This window comes from Piliocolobus tephrosceles, chromosome 20, assembly GCF_002776525.5.
Source record: "Piliocolobus tephrosceles isolate RC106 chromosome 20, ASM277652v3, whole genome shotgun sequence".
Taxonomy (NCBI): Eukaryota; Metazoa; Chordata; class Mammalia; order Primates; family Cercopithecidae; genus Piliocolobus; species Piliocolobus tephrosceles.
The window spans coordinates 6012615-6029761 of record NC_045453.1 but is presented as its reverse complement, the minus strand read 5'-3'; the positions used below and the strand labels follow the sequence as shown (position 1 = coordinate 6029761).

At 45.5% G+C, this 17147-nt stretch overlaps 1 protein-coding gene across 2 annotated transcripts; it reads right to left on the bottom strand.

Moving 5' to 3' along the window:
• Positions 1 to 5327: 5327 nt before the first annotated feature.
• BPIFA3 (BPI fold containing family A member 3) lies at positions 5328 to 15831 on the bottom strand. Of its 2 annotated transcripts, XM_023220614.2 has the most exons (7): positions 15477 to 15816; positions 9268 to 9418; positions 8766 to 8873; positions 7980 to 8129; positions 6732 to 6816; positions 6234 to 6297; positions 5328 to 5689 (listed from the first exon to the last, which is right to left on the bottom strand). In XM_023220614.2, the coding sequence occupies exons 1-7, from the start codon at positions 15598 to 15600 to the stop codon at positions 5610 to 5612; spliced, it is 762 nt and encodes a 253-aa protein (XP_023076382.1). In that variant the 5' UTR covers positions 15601 to 15816; the 3' UTR covers positions 5328 to 5609. The 2 variants fall into 2 exon arrangements, with proteins under 2 accessions (XP_023076382.1, XP_023076383.1); XM_023220615.1 differs by lacking the exon at positions 8766 to 8873 and having other exon boundaries at positions 5421 to 5689; positions 15477 to 15831.
• Between the last annotated feature and the right edge of the window lie 1316 nt (positions 15832 to 17147).

The window sequence follows — 17147 nt, the reverse complement described above, 5'->3', positions numbered from 1 at the left end:
GAAATACAATGTTAACAATTAGTAAGCATTTTCTGTGTTCCAGTCTCTGTGATAAAGTACTTTAAGAGTATCATCTCTTTTAATTCTCATCAAACCATAAAAAGTAAGAGATTGAGTACAAATAATGAACAGTGAATGAAGTTTCAATAAAAGCAAAGCCTGACTGTACCTCCCCAAGTGATGATTGAATTGAAAGCTAGGGAACAATGAGCTCACTTGGACTCGGGAAGGGGAACATCACACACTGGGGCCTATCATGGGGAGGGGGGAGGGGGGAGGGATTGCATTGGGGAGTTATACCTGATATAAATGATGAATTGATGGGTGCTGACGAGTTGATGGGTGCAGCACACCAACATGGCACATGTATACATATGTAACCTGCACGTTATGCACATGTACCCTAGAACTTAAAGTATAATAAAAAAAAAAAAAAAAAAAAGAAAAATAAAAGGCAGTAATTTGAGACATAAAAAAAAAAAAAAAAAAAAAAAAAAAAAAGAAACTGCCCTCCCTTGTGACCACAGGGACTGCATGCTCCATGCCCTGAACAGGGGAAAGGTCTCAAGGCACCAGGAAACAAATGGAAGGACACACCATGAACGTTTTAAGAGGTTAATCCCACACTAGTGACATCAACACCCTCCCCATGTGTTTCTCAGAAACTGTAAGTGGTGCCTTTCCTTCCTACTTCTCAGATTGCAATTGTGTTTGGAAGCCTTTGCTGAGGGTGTTTTGTCAATCAAGAGATCCATGTCTGGCCAGGTGTGGTGGCTCACACCTGTAATCTCAGCGCGTTGGGAGGCCAAGGTGGGTGCATCATTTGAGGTCAGGAGTTTAAGACCAGCCTGGCCAACATGGTGAAACCCCATCTCTACTACAAATACAATTAGCTGAGCATTAGTGGTGTGCACCTGTAAACCCAGCTACTCGGGAGGCTGAGGCAGGAGAACTGCTTGAGCCTGGGAGGTGGAGGTTGCAGTGAGCTGAGATTGCGTCACTGCATTTCAGTCTGGGCGACAGAGTGAGACTCTGTCTCAAACAAACAAACAAACAAACAAACAAACAAACAAACAAAAGATCCATTTCTAAAGGGCAGAATTGGTTTGATTTTTCAAAGGGCTCTGACCTATGCTAGTATGCAAGGTCTCTTCTCCAGAATGTGAGAATGGGATGTGGGATCTCCTCCCCAGGAGAAAGCTCAGAGTGGGGACTGAGTTAGAGAGGGTCTTCAGATGGACTTGGAAGCTCCAGAGCATTCCTAGAGAGCCAGGAACCCCAACTTAGATGAAAAAAATATATATTATCAAGTAGGGTTTCCTTCAGGCAAGCTTCGCTTGCTTTTGAGATTAATCTTTGCACTTGCTTTTAAAGGGCAAAAAAAAAAAAAAAAAAAAAAAACAAACTACTACTAATGATAAACAACCTTTCGTGAGACACTAGTGCTTTATGCCACCTATAACAAACCTGTGGGGAAACTGAGGCTCAGGGAGGGCAGTGACCTGCCCAGGGTCATCTCAACTGGGAATAGGTGAAGTCGGACTATCATCTTTGGCTTCAGTGCCCTTACTTTAAGTGCAAGTTTGCATCACAATTTTCAGTTCAGAAAGCACCTGCCCATCTTCCCTGGAGCCCTCCCGTTGATGGAGCGCTTCCCCTGCCAAACCCTCTCTTTTTTTCTTTTGAGACAGTTTCACTCTGTCGCCCAGGCTGAACCGTAGTGGTGCCATTACAGTTCACTGCAGCCTCGACCTCCTGAGCTCAGGTGATCCTCTCGCTTCAGCCTTCTGGGTAACTGGGACTTTAGGTGTGCACCACCACGCCTGGCTAATTTTCATGTTTTTTGTAGAGACAGGGTTTTGCCATGTTGCATAGGCTCAAGTGATCTGCCTGTCTTGGCCTCTCAAGTGCTGGGATTACAGGAGTAAGCCACCGTGCACAGCCTTAAGAAATTTTACTGTAGTAAGAACACCTAACATGAGATCCACAGAGTTTTTTTTTTTTTTAAACACAGTCTTTCTTCTTTCTTTCTTTTCTTTCCTTCTCTTTCCTTCTTTCTTTCTCTCTTCTTCCTTTCTTTCTCTCTCTCTTTCTCTCTCTCTCCTTCCTTCCTTCTTTCTTTCTTCTTTCTCTCTCTCTCTCTCTTTCTTGTCTTGCTCTGTCTCCTAGGCAGGAGTGCCGTGGCATGATCTCGGCTCACTGTAACTTCTGCTTCCCAGGTTCAAGTGATTCCTCGTGCCTCAGACTCCCGAGTAGCTGGGATTATAGGTATGTGCCACCACGCCCAGCTAATTTTTGTATTAATATTTTTAGTAGAGACGGGGTTTCACCATGTTGATCAGACTGGTCTCAAACTCCTGACCTCAGGTGATTCGCCCCCGTCAGCCTCCCAAAGTGTTGGGATTACAGGCGTGAGCCACTGTGCCTGGCCTTAACAAAGTTTTAAGTGTACAATACAGCCTTGTTAACTGCAGGCACAATGTTGTATGACAGATCTCTAGAACTGATTTGTTGTACCCCCTCCAATTTGGGGGAACACATGTAGCTCCCAGCCCAATACCTGGCACAGAGTCAGTGCCCAGTAGTGGGAGGGCATGGAAGTTATAAGGCACAGAGGGGCAGAGCCAGGACTGAGGTTCTGAACATTTGAGGCTGAATTGGAGCCTTAAACCATCCCCCAGTGTGAACCCCAGTACCCTAATAGAGGTCCATTGTCCAACAAGCCCTTCCAGGAGGAAATATAATGAGTCTGCACTCCATGAACCTTAAAATGAAAACAGAATGCCAGAAACCCAAGAAGGTCCCTACAGGGAGCCCTGCGCCAGCCCAGAAAGGGTCAGGAGGAAGGCAGACAAAAGCTGCCTTCACCAGTGAACCAGGTAGCCTTGTTGGGGACCAGGCCTGGCCCTCCTGTGTTTGCTCTTTGAATCACGATCAGGAAGAACTCCACAAGCTCACGGCTGGCAAGGGGAACATTAGCGTTTAGGGTTGCAAATCCCCGGTGAAGCATTTCGGATTAGGGAGCTTGAATTCAAAGACAGAGATGTGAGATTCTCCTGCCCTATTCTCATCTCTGAGCTGTTGACATTTCCTTATTTGAGCTTGTCAGTCCCACTGAACACATATTTCATCAGTCCCCACCGTGTGTGTGCGTGCGTGAGTGTGTATGTGGTTGGGTGGGGGGTGTTAGAAGGAAGGAAGGAAGACCGGGAGGGAGGATTGACAGTGGTTGAGAGTGTGGGCTCTAGAGCTGGCTGCCTGAGTGCAGTCAATGTGGCCATTTCCTTACTGTGTGACCTTAGACAAGTGACTTTATTCTCCGAGCCTCAGGCTTCTCACGTATAAAATGAGCTGAAATTTTTTATCTGGTGGGGTTGCTGGGAGGCATTGATAAGATGCTGGATGTAAGCTCTGAGCACCAAAAAGCTCTGGATATAACAAGTGTTTAATGTGTGTGCCACTGTGATTAATATGTGTGTTCTATTTTCCCTTGATTTCTCAGGTTGCTTTTTCAACTCTTGGTTGGAGGAGAGTGGAATTCATATTTAATAATTGAATAGTTAACAGTCAAATGATTAACAATGGATTAAATGACTTTTTTTTTTTTTTTTTTTTTTGGTGAGATGGAGCCTCACTCTGTTGCCCAGACTGGAGTGCAGTGGAATGAACTTGGCTCACTGAACCTCTGCTTCTTGGGTTCAAGCAATTCTCCTGCCTCAGCTTCCTGAGTAACTGGAATTACAGGCAACAAAATCGCCATGCCTGGCTAATTTTTGTATTTTTAGTAGAGACGGAGTTTCACCATGTTGGCCAGGCTGGTCTCAAACTCCTGAGCTCAAATGATCCACCCACCCAAAGAGCTGGGATTACAGGTATGAGCCACTGTGCCTGGCTGGATTAAGTGACATTTAATAAGCATTTTCCATGAACCCATCACATATGAAATATACTGCAAATGGTTTTTCATGACTTTACTCCTTACAAGCATCCTGCATTATAAATACATATATGGACTTTTTAGAGAGACAAGGTCTTGCTCTATCACCAGGCTGGAGTGCAGTGTTGCAATCAAAGCTCACTGTAACCTTGAACTCCTAGGCTCAAGCAATCCCCCTGCCTCAGCCTCCCAAGTAGCGGTGACTACAGGTGCGTGCTGCTGCCTCCAGCTAATTTTTCAAGCTTTTTGTAGACATAGGGTCTTGCTGCATTGCCTAGGCAGGTCTCGAACTCCTGGCCTCAAGCAATCCTCCAGCCTCAGCCGCCCAAAGTGTTGGGATTACAGGTGTGAGCCATCACAACTGGCCAATATTTTTATTGTCAAAATTGTTAAAGTGCATTACACGTAAGAAAAATGCATATATGTAAATAGCTCAATGAATTTTCAGAAACCAAACATCCCTTCTCATACCCAGCACCTAGATCAGGAAACAGAATGTTATAAGCTCTCCAGAAGCCCCCTTCAATGCCCTCTTAGCATCTAACCCTTGCCTCAAGGTAACCACTATCTTATCTCTGGTGGCACGGATTAGTTTTGCCGTTTTGGGAGTCACATAAATGGGAGATGTAACACATGCCCTTTTGCCTATGGCTTCTTTCATGTAACATTCTGTTTATGAGATTCATCCATGTGGCTGTGGGCAATTGTAGGTCATTTCCATCACTATAGAGATTCCAGTGGGTACCCATCCCACAAGATATCTGCCCATTCTATTTATTCATTCTTTTGATGGGCATGGGGGGGGATGCTGAGTTTGGGGTTATGATGAACGTTGCTGCTATGAGCTTCCTTGCCTTTTGCTCCACACGTGCATGTATTTTTGCTGAGAATACACTAAGTAGTGGAATTGCTGAGTTTTAAAGCAAGCCTATGTTTAACTTTAGGAGATGCTTTATAAAGTGGTGGTAGAACTGATCTCGCACCAGCAGCGTTGGATGGCTTCTGTTGTTCCACATCTTGCAAGATTTCTATTCCCATTTTGCAAATGATGAAGACCAAAAGGTAACAAGCTTTGTCCCAAATGCAGCTAGTGGAGCCTAAGACTAGAATCCAACCACTCATTGAGCCACAAATATTTACTGAGCACGTACTCTGTGCCAGCTGTATGCTGGGGCATGGGTCACCATGCTGCATGGCACCTACACCCTCATGGAACTGCCAGTTGGGCCGAATTGAAGGTGAGCTCAGGTGTGTTTGGTGCCCATGGTTTCACTTTTCCACTCTCTCACCCTTTCTCTACACCCCCTTGGAGCCCTGCAGTATTCTTGACACATATTAGGTGTCCAGTAAATATGGAATGAAAGAATGAGAGAATGAGAAATCTCAACAGGCCCCTCCTTGCATTTTTTTTTGTTGTTGTTGGCATTTCTGGGCTGATGAGCAACCGTAGGGATATTTGTTCTCAGGAGGATACTTCATCAGATCTGACTTCTAGACCTAAACTCCAGGGCCCAGGCGGGAGGGACCTGTGCATCCTTCAGAGCTGGAGTTTATTGTGGGAGAGGATGGGATGTCCACAGGGCCTGGGGTAAAGTTTTTAGGGTAGCAGAAGCCCCACTCTAAGGGAGACTTAAGGTCCCAAGATGTGGACCTTCCTTCTGATCAGCAGTAGTCAGCTGGGGGGCGCTCCAGCCTGGCATGCAGAGGGTTGGCTGGGTTCATGGTGGGTTGGTTCATAAGCAGCCTCCTGTTCTGTAAAGAGAAAAGGTAGCATCTGTCACCAGCGTGCCCACCTCCCCACTCCCACACCGAAGGGAAACCCTCATCTATCCATGGTGACCAAAGGCGGGTGCCGGGAGTGTTCACATGAAAACCCTCCCCAAATGATGCTGAATTATTTGTTTCTTGGTGTCTTCACTTTACTAGGCTATGAGCTCTATATGGGCAGGGACTATAACTGTTTATCTGTAACTGGAGTAGAGATGATCTCAGGTTTGGGATGGGGCCAGTGCTCCCTACTGCATTGGGTGGAGATTTTGGGAGAAGCTAGAATCCCTGGTAACCTGATGACTTCAGTGACTTGGCAGGGCACAGCCTGCTTGGTAGGGGTAACTTCTGCTGTCCCAGCTCTCTTGGGGGACAGTGTAGTCATCATAATATGGTCACCTCTAAAGTGTTCTCACAGCACATGCAGATGCCCCTTAGCAGGCCTCCCTGGGGGCTCCAGGGACGGGGGTACCTCTTTCAGCCCCTTGCCAGTCCTAAGGAGTCCTCACTGGACAGACCAGACACTCACCTATGAGGCTTTTCAACAGTTTCACATCCAGCTGCCCGAGGATTTCACCGATCAGAGGACATACCTGAACCATCAGCACAGAGAGAAGGATCAGGCCAGGGTCTGGAAAAGGAAAACTGAAGTGCCTGTGGCAGGAAACTTCAAGTCCATGGGATTTTTCCAGTAGGAATCGTGGCCAGAGCAGCTCCCTGGTAGTGAGCGCCAACTACCTGCTCAGTGTCATGCACAACACTTCCACGCTTTGTCTCCACAAATCCTCATATATAAGACAGGGACTGTGGTGGTTCCCATGCTACAGGTGGGAACACTGAGGCTCAGGGAGGCAAAGTCTCTTGCTCAAGGATAGCCTGACAAAACTCATGGCCACCTGAAATTTCAAATTGAGATATTTCAAGCTCTAAAACTGAATGTTTGAAATCCTTTGCTAAATTGCCAGTGGATATGCCTTGACCCTCGGACTCAAGATTGCTCAAGATGCAAAGTTTTTTCTAAACTTACCTGACTTTCTACCAGTTGTGGGAGAACTTTTTGCAGGTTATCTTTGAGGTTGTGGAGGAACTGTTTCATCTTTAGTGGGATAGCTCTAGAAAGAAAGGTAGAGGTACAGAACAGAACAGAACACAACAGAGCAATCCAGGCAACATTAAAGCCAGGAGGTATGTGTTGAGTATGCCTTCCACAGTCTTTTAATCCTCACTCAGCCCTGTGCCAGAAGTATCATTGTCAGTGATCATCAAAGGGGTAGCTCGGACCTTGCCCAAGTTCACACAGCTAATAAGTGCTGGTTATATGAGAAACATGGCAATAGAGCACCAGATTCCAGAGCCTTTCCCTTCCACTGTCCTCCCATGAATGTCTGGTACAATCTAGGTACTCAATGAATATCTGATGAACAAATGATCAGACATCCACTGAGGTCTTCATTGCTTTCAGCATTCCAGAATTACAGAGATAAGTTAGGCACAAATCTTGCCTTCGAGGGACTTACAGTCAGTTGAAATTGAAAGACTTGGTCAGCCAGTCTATGGAGCTTTATTAAAGCTGTATTTTGTGTCTTGTTCACCACTGTATCCCTAGCATCAGGTGTGGTGCTGGCATACAGTAGGTTTTTGGGAAACATACGAAAGAATGAGGGATAAGGAGGAGTTTCAGGGAAGATGGGAAGGGCATTCCAGGCAACAGGATCAGCATGTGCAAAGGCACAGTGGTGTAAAAATGCATGGTGTGTGGTGGAGGACAAAGGGCTGAAAAGTTGGCAGGGGAGAGGACAAGCAGGGCCTTGAGTGAAATTTGGGGGTTACTCTTTATCCAAAGGGCACTGGGAACCACTGGAGGCTTTGGAGCAGGGGCTTGGGCATGGCCAATTTTCTGTGTTAGAAAGTTATTTCTGCTGCAGGATGGGGAATGGAGAGTAGGAGGGGAGATCCGAGAAAGCCAGGAGGGGGCTCCTGTAGTGCTCCGGGTAGTGGAGTAGGAGATGGAGATGAAAGAGAGAAGCTGAGGGCTACTAGGAAGTCATTAATGGGAACTGGTGATGATGGGCCTGAGGAGTGGGGAGGGAGAAGAGTCTGGCTTCTGGGAGGGTGGTAGGATCATCACTGTTGGGAACACGGGAGGAAGAGCAGATCCTGGGGGAAGGATGAGATCTGCTTTGGACTAATTTAGGAGATGGTCAGGAAGTGACGCTGCAGCTGGGGCTTGTCAGGAAGGAGGCCCAGCTCTGGGGAGGGGCAGCTGGGGTCTTACTCCGTGAGGACGGCCACGTGGACACTGCTAGGCTCTGCATCGCATTTGCCTGTCACCAGATCCCTCCGGCCAAACTCGTCTTTCTCCAGCCAGAACTCCACAACGATGCTCATGTGTGCACACATCTTTATGATGTTGTTATCGAAGGGCCTGCAGATGAGAAAGAAGGAGGAGGAAGGACAAGGGGAGGAGGTAGAGAAAGAGTAGAAATCTCCGTGTTGGCAAAGACAGGCACTGTCCACCGTCAGGGCTTCCCCTGGCACTCTAAGTCCTTTCAACAAACTAGGCCCAGTTAAATCCCGAAGTCAGTGATTAAAGAGAAAACAGCTGTAGCCAGAGTAACTTTGAAAATCCCTTAAATAGGCCTTTGGAAATTCAAACGTTGAGAGCTAATCTCTGTTTCAAAAATCTTTCCCATTTAGCTGCATCCTCCCTTTCTTGGGGGCAGTGGATGTCAAAGGATAGTTTGAACAGGAGGATGGTGAACCGGGGCGATGAGATGATTACAGCAGTTCTCCCTTTCTCTCTTTTATCAAGCCCAGTTGTTGTGAACTCTCATAGGTTTGAATGAGCAAATGACTTCCTTCCACTGACTAAAGATTGTCATCCATATTTCAGGTGAAGAAAACAAGGCTCAGAGAGGTGAAGTGACTTGCCCAAGGTCACACAGCAAGTGGCTTTGGAAGCCAGGATTTGAATTTAGGTTGGGATCAAAAAGATCTGGATTTCCCAGGTCCCCTGCAAGGAGGGCTAGCACCTCTCAAATGCTGCTTCTGTATGACTCACGGTTTCAATTCAAGGCCAAATTCAAGCGAGATGTTTGCCGAGAACCACTCCTTATGGAATGACATCTGGGTCCCACCATAGTCCAGCTGCATGTTGGTGATGTTGATGCTGCACAAGGAAAGAGCAGAGGCCCCGCAAGGGTGAGGGAAATCAGGACAGGTAAGGCTTCCTGCTGAGAAACAAGACTGTCCTGTCTATAAAGAGGGCCTGGCAATGGGATTTGCAGTGTGATTCTTTTACAGATGATCCGAGGGCAAGAGTCAGGTGCGGGAGCCCTGGACTGCAAGCTGCCCCAGAGTGGCCCTAACAGTGCCACACAGTTTTGATTTGTGCAGCTGGGCCCCCACTCTTCCTCGTGTGGGCCTTCCACCTTCTCTTCTTTCAATCTTCCTACCTTCCCTCTTCACGGGCCTTGAACTTCCCCAGCCCCCCATCAGCTCCACCCTTCGATCTAGAGCTCTATAAAGAGTTCCAGGGCCAGGGATGGAACTCAGGGTCTCACCTGCTCTCTTGCTGCTGCTGGTGTTTCCTGCCGCTGATTAGCCAGCCCACCATCCCTGGGGCCACTTGTGCCAAGGCATTCAGTCTGTCTCCAAAGTGGATGTTCTGGATTCGACTTTCTGCGTTGTGCTTTATGAGGCCCTGAGCAATAACTGGAAATGCACAAAGACCGCTGACTTTGCACAGTGTCATGGAAAAGGTGGGGGGCTTGGGATTCAGAGACCTGGGTTGCAGGCTGGTGCAAGTCACTGCCTCCCCATGGAGATCTACCTTCTTCATCTATGAAATGAAATTATGCTTTGCAAGATTGATGTGAGAAATAAAGAAAAAAACCTGCAGAGGGTCTGGCAAGCAACAGCTGCTCAAAGGGGGGTATTCTGGTTGAAAGTTCACCCAACACTGTATTTCAGTCTGGAGCACGGAGCTAATATATGGGATGTAGATCAGAGTCAATGCTGGTTGAAGAGAAAATTTAGATGGGTAAGTGTGGAGAGAATAGATGTAAATTTCCACACCATATCTAGAATAAATTGCAGGACCCAGTGTAACTTCCATCAGAAAAGAATAAATCTCCCAAAGGAAGGAATTTTTAAAGCTATTGGAGATGCTTAAATCCTGCCTATTTTGTCTCTAGACCCTCCTGCCTGGGATGAGGATTCAGCTCTGATGAACCTCAGAGTGTACCACAGGGCACATTATTTCACTGGTTTTACCTGCCCTGAGATCAAGTCCCACACTGAGAACTCTGGTTACTGCAGAGTAGCAGAAACCTTTGTCACACCCCATCCCCCTCCTCCAAGACAGCATCTTGGAGTTGTTTGTTTCAGCAATGTTTGTTTCTGTCGCTTACAAACAAGAATGTGTCTGGAGTAGCAGATCTTGATTCAAATCCTGGCTCTATCATCTCCCTGGGTCTTGGCTTCTTCATCTGTATAATAGGGGCAGTACCTCACAAGGTCCTTGTGAGGAATATTAAGACCATTCATTCATTCATCCAACAAATATTTATTGAGCATCCAGTGGGTGTCAGGCCCCAAGCTAGGCACCGAGGATTCAAACCAGTTTTGTGTCTACTAGGAGAGATAAATATTAAACAAATAGTTTCAAGGATAGAGTGAACTTATAGGTATGTCCAGAGCTCTTAGTAGTTCTTGGTTCGTGATTATAGTGGTGCTTGGGAATTTGTGAGCAGCAGATACCAGTGGTTGCCAGTCTAATATTCATCCATCCATCCATCCATCCATCCATCCATCCATCCATCTGTCCATTCATCCATCCACTTATCCATTTATTCATTCTATCCTCCTCATCTGAACCCTGATTTGATTCAAGTACTCCCTTAAATTCCTGGTCTAGATGAGGCTGTTGATTATCTGAACCATCAGGTGTGCCTCACCCTCACTGACTCTTTTGGGTTCAAAGTTGACACATGACCCAGTTGGCTCTATCAGACCAAACAGGAGAGCTCATGTTTCACGTTTGAGGGGAAAATTCCTTTCTCTTTCTCCTATTGGAAAGAAGCAAGACAGCCTATAGCGCCAATGGCCATGGGTTGCCATTTTCTTACCACACTGGGAACCAGCATGAGTATACAACCATGATGATAACAGAGCTGAAAAATTGACAAAATCTAGTCTGGAGGTAAGCTTTGAACTCATGACTGAACCAAACCTGGAGCTTGTCCTATCTCTGACTTTCAGTTATATAAAATGACAACTTTTTTAATTGTGTAAACCAGGTTTAGTTGGGTTTTCTGTTGCCTGCTGCTAAGTACTCTAACTGATTGATAATATAATTTCACTTCTTGACCCTACCTGAGATCAGGCCCTACGCTGAGAACTCTGGGTTACTGCAGAGAAGCTGCTACTGGTCATAGTAATAAACATACGCACAGTCAAAGCACTTTTCACATACTTTTCATCATTTAAGTTTGAAAAGCAGCTTCATGAACTAACATTCTAACCACATTTATTGTATAAATGAGGTTACCTGGGTTCAGAATTATACACCAATATATTCAATAACCTAAATGAAAAGGATACATTTATGATAGACCACAAAATTCCAAGTTCTAAAGAGGAAAAATAGAAAACATTCATAACCAAAGAAATTAAGAAATTTCTTAACAAATAAAAATGGTGATTGAAGATCTCATTCTCCAAGAGCTTCTGACCTAGAAGATTTTACGCAGAGTTTTATCAAACTTTTATAAAGAGAAAACTGTGAAAGAAAATGGAAAGACAGAAAGATGTTAAATTCATTCTCTGAGGTTAGTATAACTTTCCTAGCCTCAAGGACAATACCAAGAAAAGAAAGTTACATATTAGTTTTATGTACGAAAAGTTTGCTAAGATCCTAAACAAATGATTAGTTAATGAAATCTTGGTCGGGCGCAGTGGCTCACGCCTGTAATCCCAACATTTTGGGAGGCCGAGGCAGGCGGATCACCTGAGGTCCGGAGTTTGAAACCAGCCTGGCCAACATGGTGAAACCCTGTCTCTACTAAAAATACATAAATCCATAGGGTGTGGTAGTGGGGGCACCTGTAATCCCAGCTACTCAGGAGGCTGAGGCAGGAGAATCATTTGAACCTGGGCTGGGAGGTGGAGGTTGCAGTGAGCTGAGATCCCACCACTGTACTCCAGCCTGGGTGACAGAGCAAGACATCATTGCAAAACAAAAAACAAAAAACAAAAAACAAAAAACAACAACAACAACACCAAAAACCTAATACTACATCATAAAAATGTTCATTTTAGAAATGTTGGGAAGGTTCAATAGCAGAAAAATCTATTAGTACAATTTATCACATTTAGTAGGTTGGAGGAAAAGAGTGATTTTAGATGCAGAGAAACTTTTGTTAAAGGTCAATACTGACTTATGATTAAGAAACATTCATAAAACTAGGGGCATAAGGAACAAGCTTAATGTGATAAACACTATATTCCAAAAACCTACAGAAAATATGCCTGGAGGGGAATTCTGGATTCATTTCCATTCCTGTAGAAGGCTCTGGCTACAATGCAAGATAAGAAAAAGGCACAGGGAGTGTAAGGCTTAGAAGAGGAAAGATAAAGCTATTACTACTTACAGATAATATAATACTCTAGATAGAAAAACCCACAGAATAAATAAAATAATAAAACTATAAGAGGTCAGCAAGGCTTTTGAATATCAGAAGTCAACAGCTTTCCTTCCATCTGTACCTGCAATTCCAACTAGAAAATATAATAGAAGATTAGGTAGCATTTACTATGGCAATGAAAACTATACATTCTCTAGGAATCACGTTAACAAATCATGCTTGAGACATTGATAGGACTTTATATTATGGGATAGTAAAATCTGAATAAATGGAAAGATACACTAGGTTTATGATTGGGAAGTAAAAAATATCAACTCCCTTTAAATTAACAAATTCATTTTAACTCCAATCAAATTTCCAGATGATTTTTTTTTTTTTTTTTTGAGACAGAGTCTCGCTCTGTTGCCCAGGCTGGAGTGCAGTGGCGTGATCTCCATTCACTGCAAGCTCCACCTCCTGGGTTCAAGCCATTCTCCTGCCTCAGCCTCCTGAGTAGCTGGGACTACAGGCCCTCGCCACCTGCCACACCATACACCATTTTTTGTACTTTTAGTAGAGATGGGATTTCACTGTGTTAGCCAGGATGGTCTCGATCTCCTGACCTCGTGATTCTCCCTTCTTGGACTCCCAAAGTGCTGGGATTACAGGCGTGAGCGACCGCGCCTGGTCTGATTTTTTTTTTTTTTTTAAGAGACAGGGTCTTTGTTGCTCAGGCTGGAGTGCGGTGGCACAATTATAACTCACTGCAGTCTCAAACTCCTGGGCACAAGTGATCCTCCCACCTCAACCTCCCAAGTAGCTGGGACTATAGGCGTGTGCCACCATACCTGGTTAATTTTCTAATTTTATTTTTGTAGAGACAGGATCTTGATATGTTGCCCAGGCTGGTCTTGAACTCCTAGGCTCAAGAGGTCTCCCACCTCAGCCTCTTAAAGTGCTAGGGAGCCACCATGCCCCGCCAGATGAATTTTTTAAAGGAACTCAACACACTCTACAACTCATTTGGAAGAATATAGGTCTGTCAGATAAAACAGCATTTTACAAAGATGTTGTATTTACAATACTATGTTATTGGCATAAAACAAATATACAGATACAGCACAGGGAGCTTAGCAGTGAATCCTCATTTTTGGGAATTTGATCATTTAGTAGATAAGTTAGAGAAACTGAGTCACATGGAGAGAAGCGAAGCTGAATCTCTGCCATACATACACAGGCATAAAGATAGCCTCCAGAGATGGGTTAAAATCTTAAATGTGAAAGGTAAAACTATAAAGCTATTAGAAAAAACAAAGTAGAATATGTCTGAGGTAGGAGCCAGGTCTTAGGACTCTCCAAACACAAACTATAAAACAAAATATTGATGAATTTGAAAATATTCCTGTTCAGTGAAGGACCTGCAAAGTTAACGGATGACAGTTTGGGAGAAATATTCACAATGCATAAATCTGACAGAGGGCTAATATCAAGAATTAAGTAATGTCTCTTCAAATCAAAGAGGATTAAAAAAACCCAGAAACGCAAATTTAAAAACGGACAAAAGGTAGGAACAGGGAATTCAAAGAAGTCAAAATGGGGCTGGGCACAGTGGCTTACGCCTGTAATGCCAGCACTTTGGAAGGCCGAGGTGGGTAGATAACTTGAGGTGAGGGGTTCAAGACCATCTGGCCAACAAGATGAAACCCCATCCCCACTAAATATACAAAAATTAGCCCGGCATGGTGACATGCACCTGTAATCTCAGCTACTCAGGAGGCTAAGGCAGGAGAATCGCTTGAACCTGGGAGGCGGATGTTGCAGTGAGCCAAGGTCATGCCACTGCACTCCAGCCTGGGCGACAGAGCGAGACTCTCTGTCTCCAAGAAAAAAAGTCAAAATGGTTAACAAAAGTAGAAGATGCTCAAACTTCCCACTCACCAGATAAAGTCAAGCTAAAACAAGTAGTTATCACTCAACTACATATCAAACTGGCAAAAAAAAAAAAAGTCTAAAAATAGTGTCAGTTCAAATTGTGTCCTCTCCTCCCCGAGTGCGACTGTCTTTGGAGATAGGGCCTCTAAAGAGCTAATTGAGGTTAAACGAGGTCATTAGGATGTGGCCCTAAACTGATGGGATTGGTGTCCTCATAAGAAGAAACAGAAGCGATCTCTTTCTCTGCATGCACAGAGAAAAGGCTATATGGAGACATGGAGAACATGTCCGTCTGCAAGCCAGCAAGACAGGCCTCATCAGAAACCAACCCTATTTGCATCTTGATCTTAGACTTCCAGCCTCCAGAACTGTGAGAAAAAGAATGTGTGTTGTTTAATTCCCAGTCTGTGGTATCTTGTGAGGACAGCCCTAGCTGACTGATACAGCTCAGTACTTGGCAGTGCTGGGGAACATGGGGAGACAGGTATAGTCATTTCTTACCGGAGCACGTGTAGACCACGTGGCCATTCTAGAGAGGATTCTGGCAGTTTTGGTTATATTGAGTTTATCTCTACCTCAGGACCCAGCCACTCTCCTTCTAGGTATATCCCAGAGAAATTCTCCCACAGGCTGTAACAGGGACACGTGCAAGGAGGTTCATCTCAGTGTACTTTATAATCGTGGAGAGTTAGAGACAACCTGCATGTTCTTCCAGAGGGGAACAGCCAAATAAACTGGGGTGGATGAATCTTATGGCTCTTTCTGCACCAGCTGAAGCAACATAGATGTCAACAGCATAGTGTTGAGTGAAACCAGTAAAAAAAAAAAAAACAGAATGGGATATATATGGCAATACAATTTATGTAAATTAAAGTACCGAACATACAAGGACACAGGCATATTTAAATACATCCATTAAACACACTGCAGTGCCTGCCAAGGCAGTAGAGATACGGGAGTGAGAATAAGGGATAAAGGGGGAAATAAGAAAATAAAACAAAAGGGGGACCTTGAAGTGGTTTGTGCCAATGAGGATGTGCTAGAAGTTGGCATATAATCAACACAACCTCAATTTTCTGTACTTGAGGTCTAAGAAAAAAAGAGGATAAGTGACTAACCTGAAGTCACCCAGCAGGTTAGTGGTGGAGCCCAGATGGCACCTTCCCACCTCCCCAACCCCGTGGGCAGCAGGCAGAGCATGGGGCTTAGCTTACTTCTTGCCAGGGTGGATTTGTTGTCTCTGTGGGCTTGGGCCAGGCCAGGCCAAGGCTGCTTGTGCGGTGCCAAGGGCAAGGCCAGCAACCCGAGGAGGATGAGGAGCCTCCAGAGTGGACACATCGTAGGGTCTGGGACCTGCAGATGTCAAGAGTGTCAGATGGGGCCTGGGCAGATGGCTTTGAGGGTGGCAGTCTGGAGGGATAGGCTAATGGTTTTCTGCAGAAAGATGACATCAGAATTAGCCCCCAGCATGCTGTGGGGAGGGGGTGCACTGGACACTGGCAGCTGCCACCAGGGCTTTCTCACATTGGGAGAGCAACAGGTGGAACCCTTGGGGGAGGCCAGGGCTCCAGAGGAAAGCCTTGTTGCTTGGAGACACTCACCAGAGCCTATTGTTGGGTCATCCAACAGGAGTCCTCTCCCAGACTCTGGCACAGGCTGGGTGTGGTGACTCTTTAGTGAACCAATGAATGAATATATTTGAGTAAGGATGGGTAACCCCAGGCTCTCCAGTTGGGCTAGGACTTTCTTAAGGGCAAGACCAACCACTTCAATCTCTACCATGACACTTGCTTGTCAGAAACTGAGTGCTAATGAATGTTTGTTGAGTGACCAAACAACTGAATTGATAAGTGGAGATGGCTGATCTCTGAATCTCCTCCAAGTTATGAGTTTCTTGAGGGCAGGGTATGAGTCTAATTAATCCTCATGTCTACAGTGCCTCCTATGTTTGCCGCATGGTAAGTACTGGTGAATGTTTGTTAATGCTACAAATGAATGAATGACTGGATGGATGGATCTTATCTTTCTGGATAAGATTTACAGAGTCTTGAAGCCAAAGCAGCAAGTTGACCTTGGAGCCCTGGGATTGGGATTCAGAGGGAATTTAGTTTAAGTCCCCTGTCCTCACTCTCAGGAAATGGTGCCAAGTCCATCTAGTTGCTCCAGTCCCAGCCTGTGGAGTTGCCCTTTCTTCCCCTTTTCCTATCTCCCACAACCCATCTGTCAGGAGATTCTGCTGACACTAACAGAACATGACCACATCTCACAACTACTCCTCAGCCACCATCAGCTTGGTCTGAATTATTGCCAGTGGGTCCTGGCTGGTTTCCCAGCATTTAACTGTGCCCGCCTACAATCTCTTCCACACAGCAGCCTGGACAGTCATTTTAAGACGTAAGATAGGCCAGGTGCGGTGGCTCATGCCTATAATCCCAGCACTTTGGGAGGCCGAAGCGGGCATATCAGGAGGTCAGGAGTTCAAGACCAGCCTGGCCAACATGGTGAAACCCCGTCTCTACTAAAAATACAAAAATTAGCCAGGTGTGGTGGTACACATCTGTAGTCCCAGCTACTTGGGAGGCTGAGACAGGAGAACTGCTTGAACCTGGGAGATGGAGGTTGCGGTGAGCCAAGATCACACCACACTGCACTCTGCACTCTAGCCTGGCAACAGAGCAAGACTCCATCCAAAAAAAAAAAAGATGTAAGGTAGACCATGCCACTCCTCTGCTCAAAACCCTCCAGCATTTCCTACTGCACACAGAGCAAAAGCCACATTCCACACAACACCTCCCAGGCCCAGGAGGGTCCCTGCATCCTCTTGGACCGCGCTGCCTGCAGCTTTCTCTTGCCCACTATACTGCAGCAGCACAGGTCTCGGGGGT

Coding starts and splice junctions, on each gene's coding strand:
- BPIFA3 (XM_023220614.2), bottom strand. CDS start 15,600: ATGTGTCCACTCTGGAGGCTCCTCATCCTCCTCGGGTTGCTGGCCTTG. Junction 6,817..7,979: donor CACGTGGCCGTCCTCACGGA/GTAAGACCCCAG, acceptor CTTTCTTTCTAG/AGCTATCCCACTAAAGATGA. Junction 6,298..6,731: donor CACAACTGGTAGAAAGTCAG/GTAAGTTTAGAA, acceptor CTGATGGTTCAG/GTATGTCCTCTGATCGGTGA.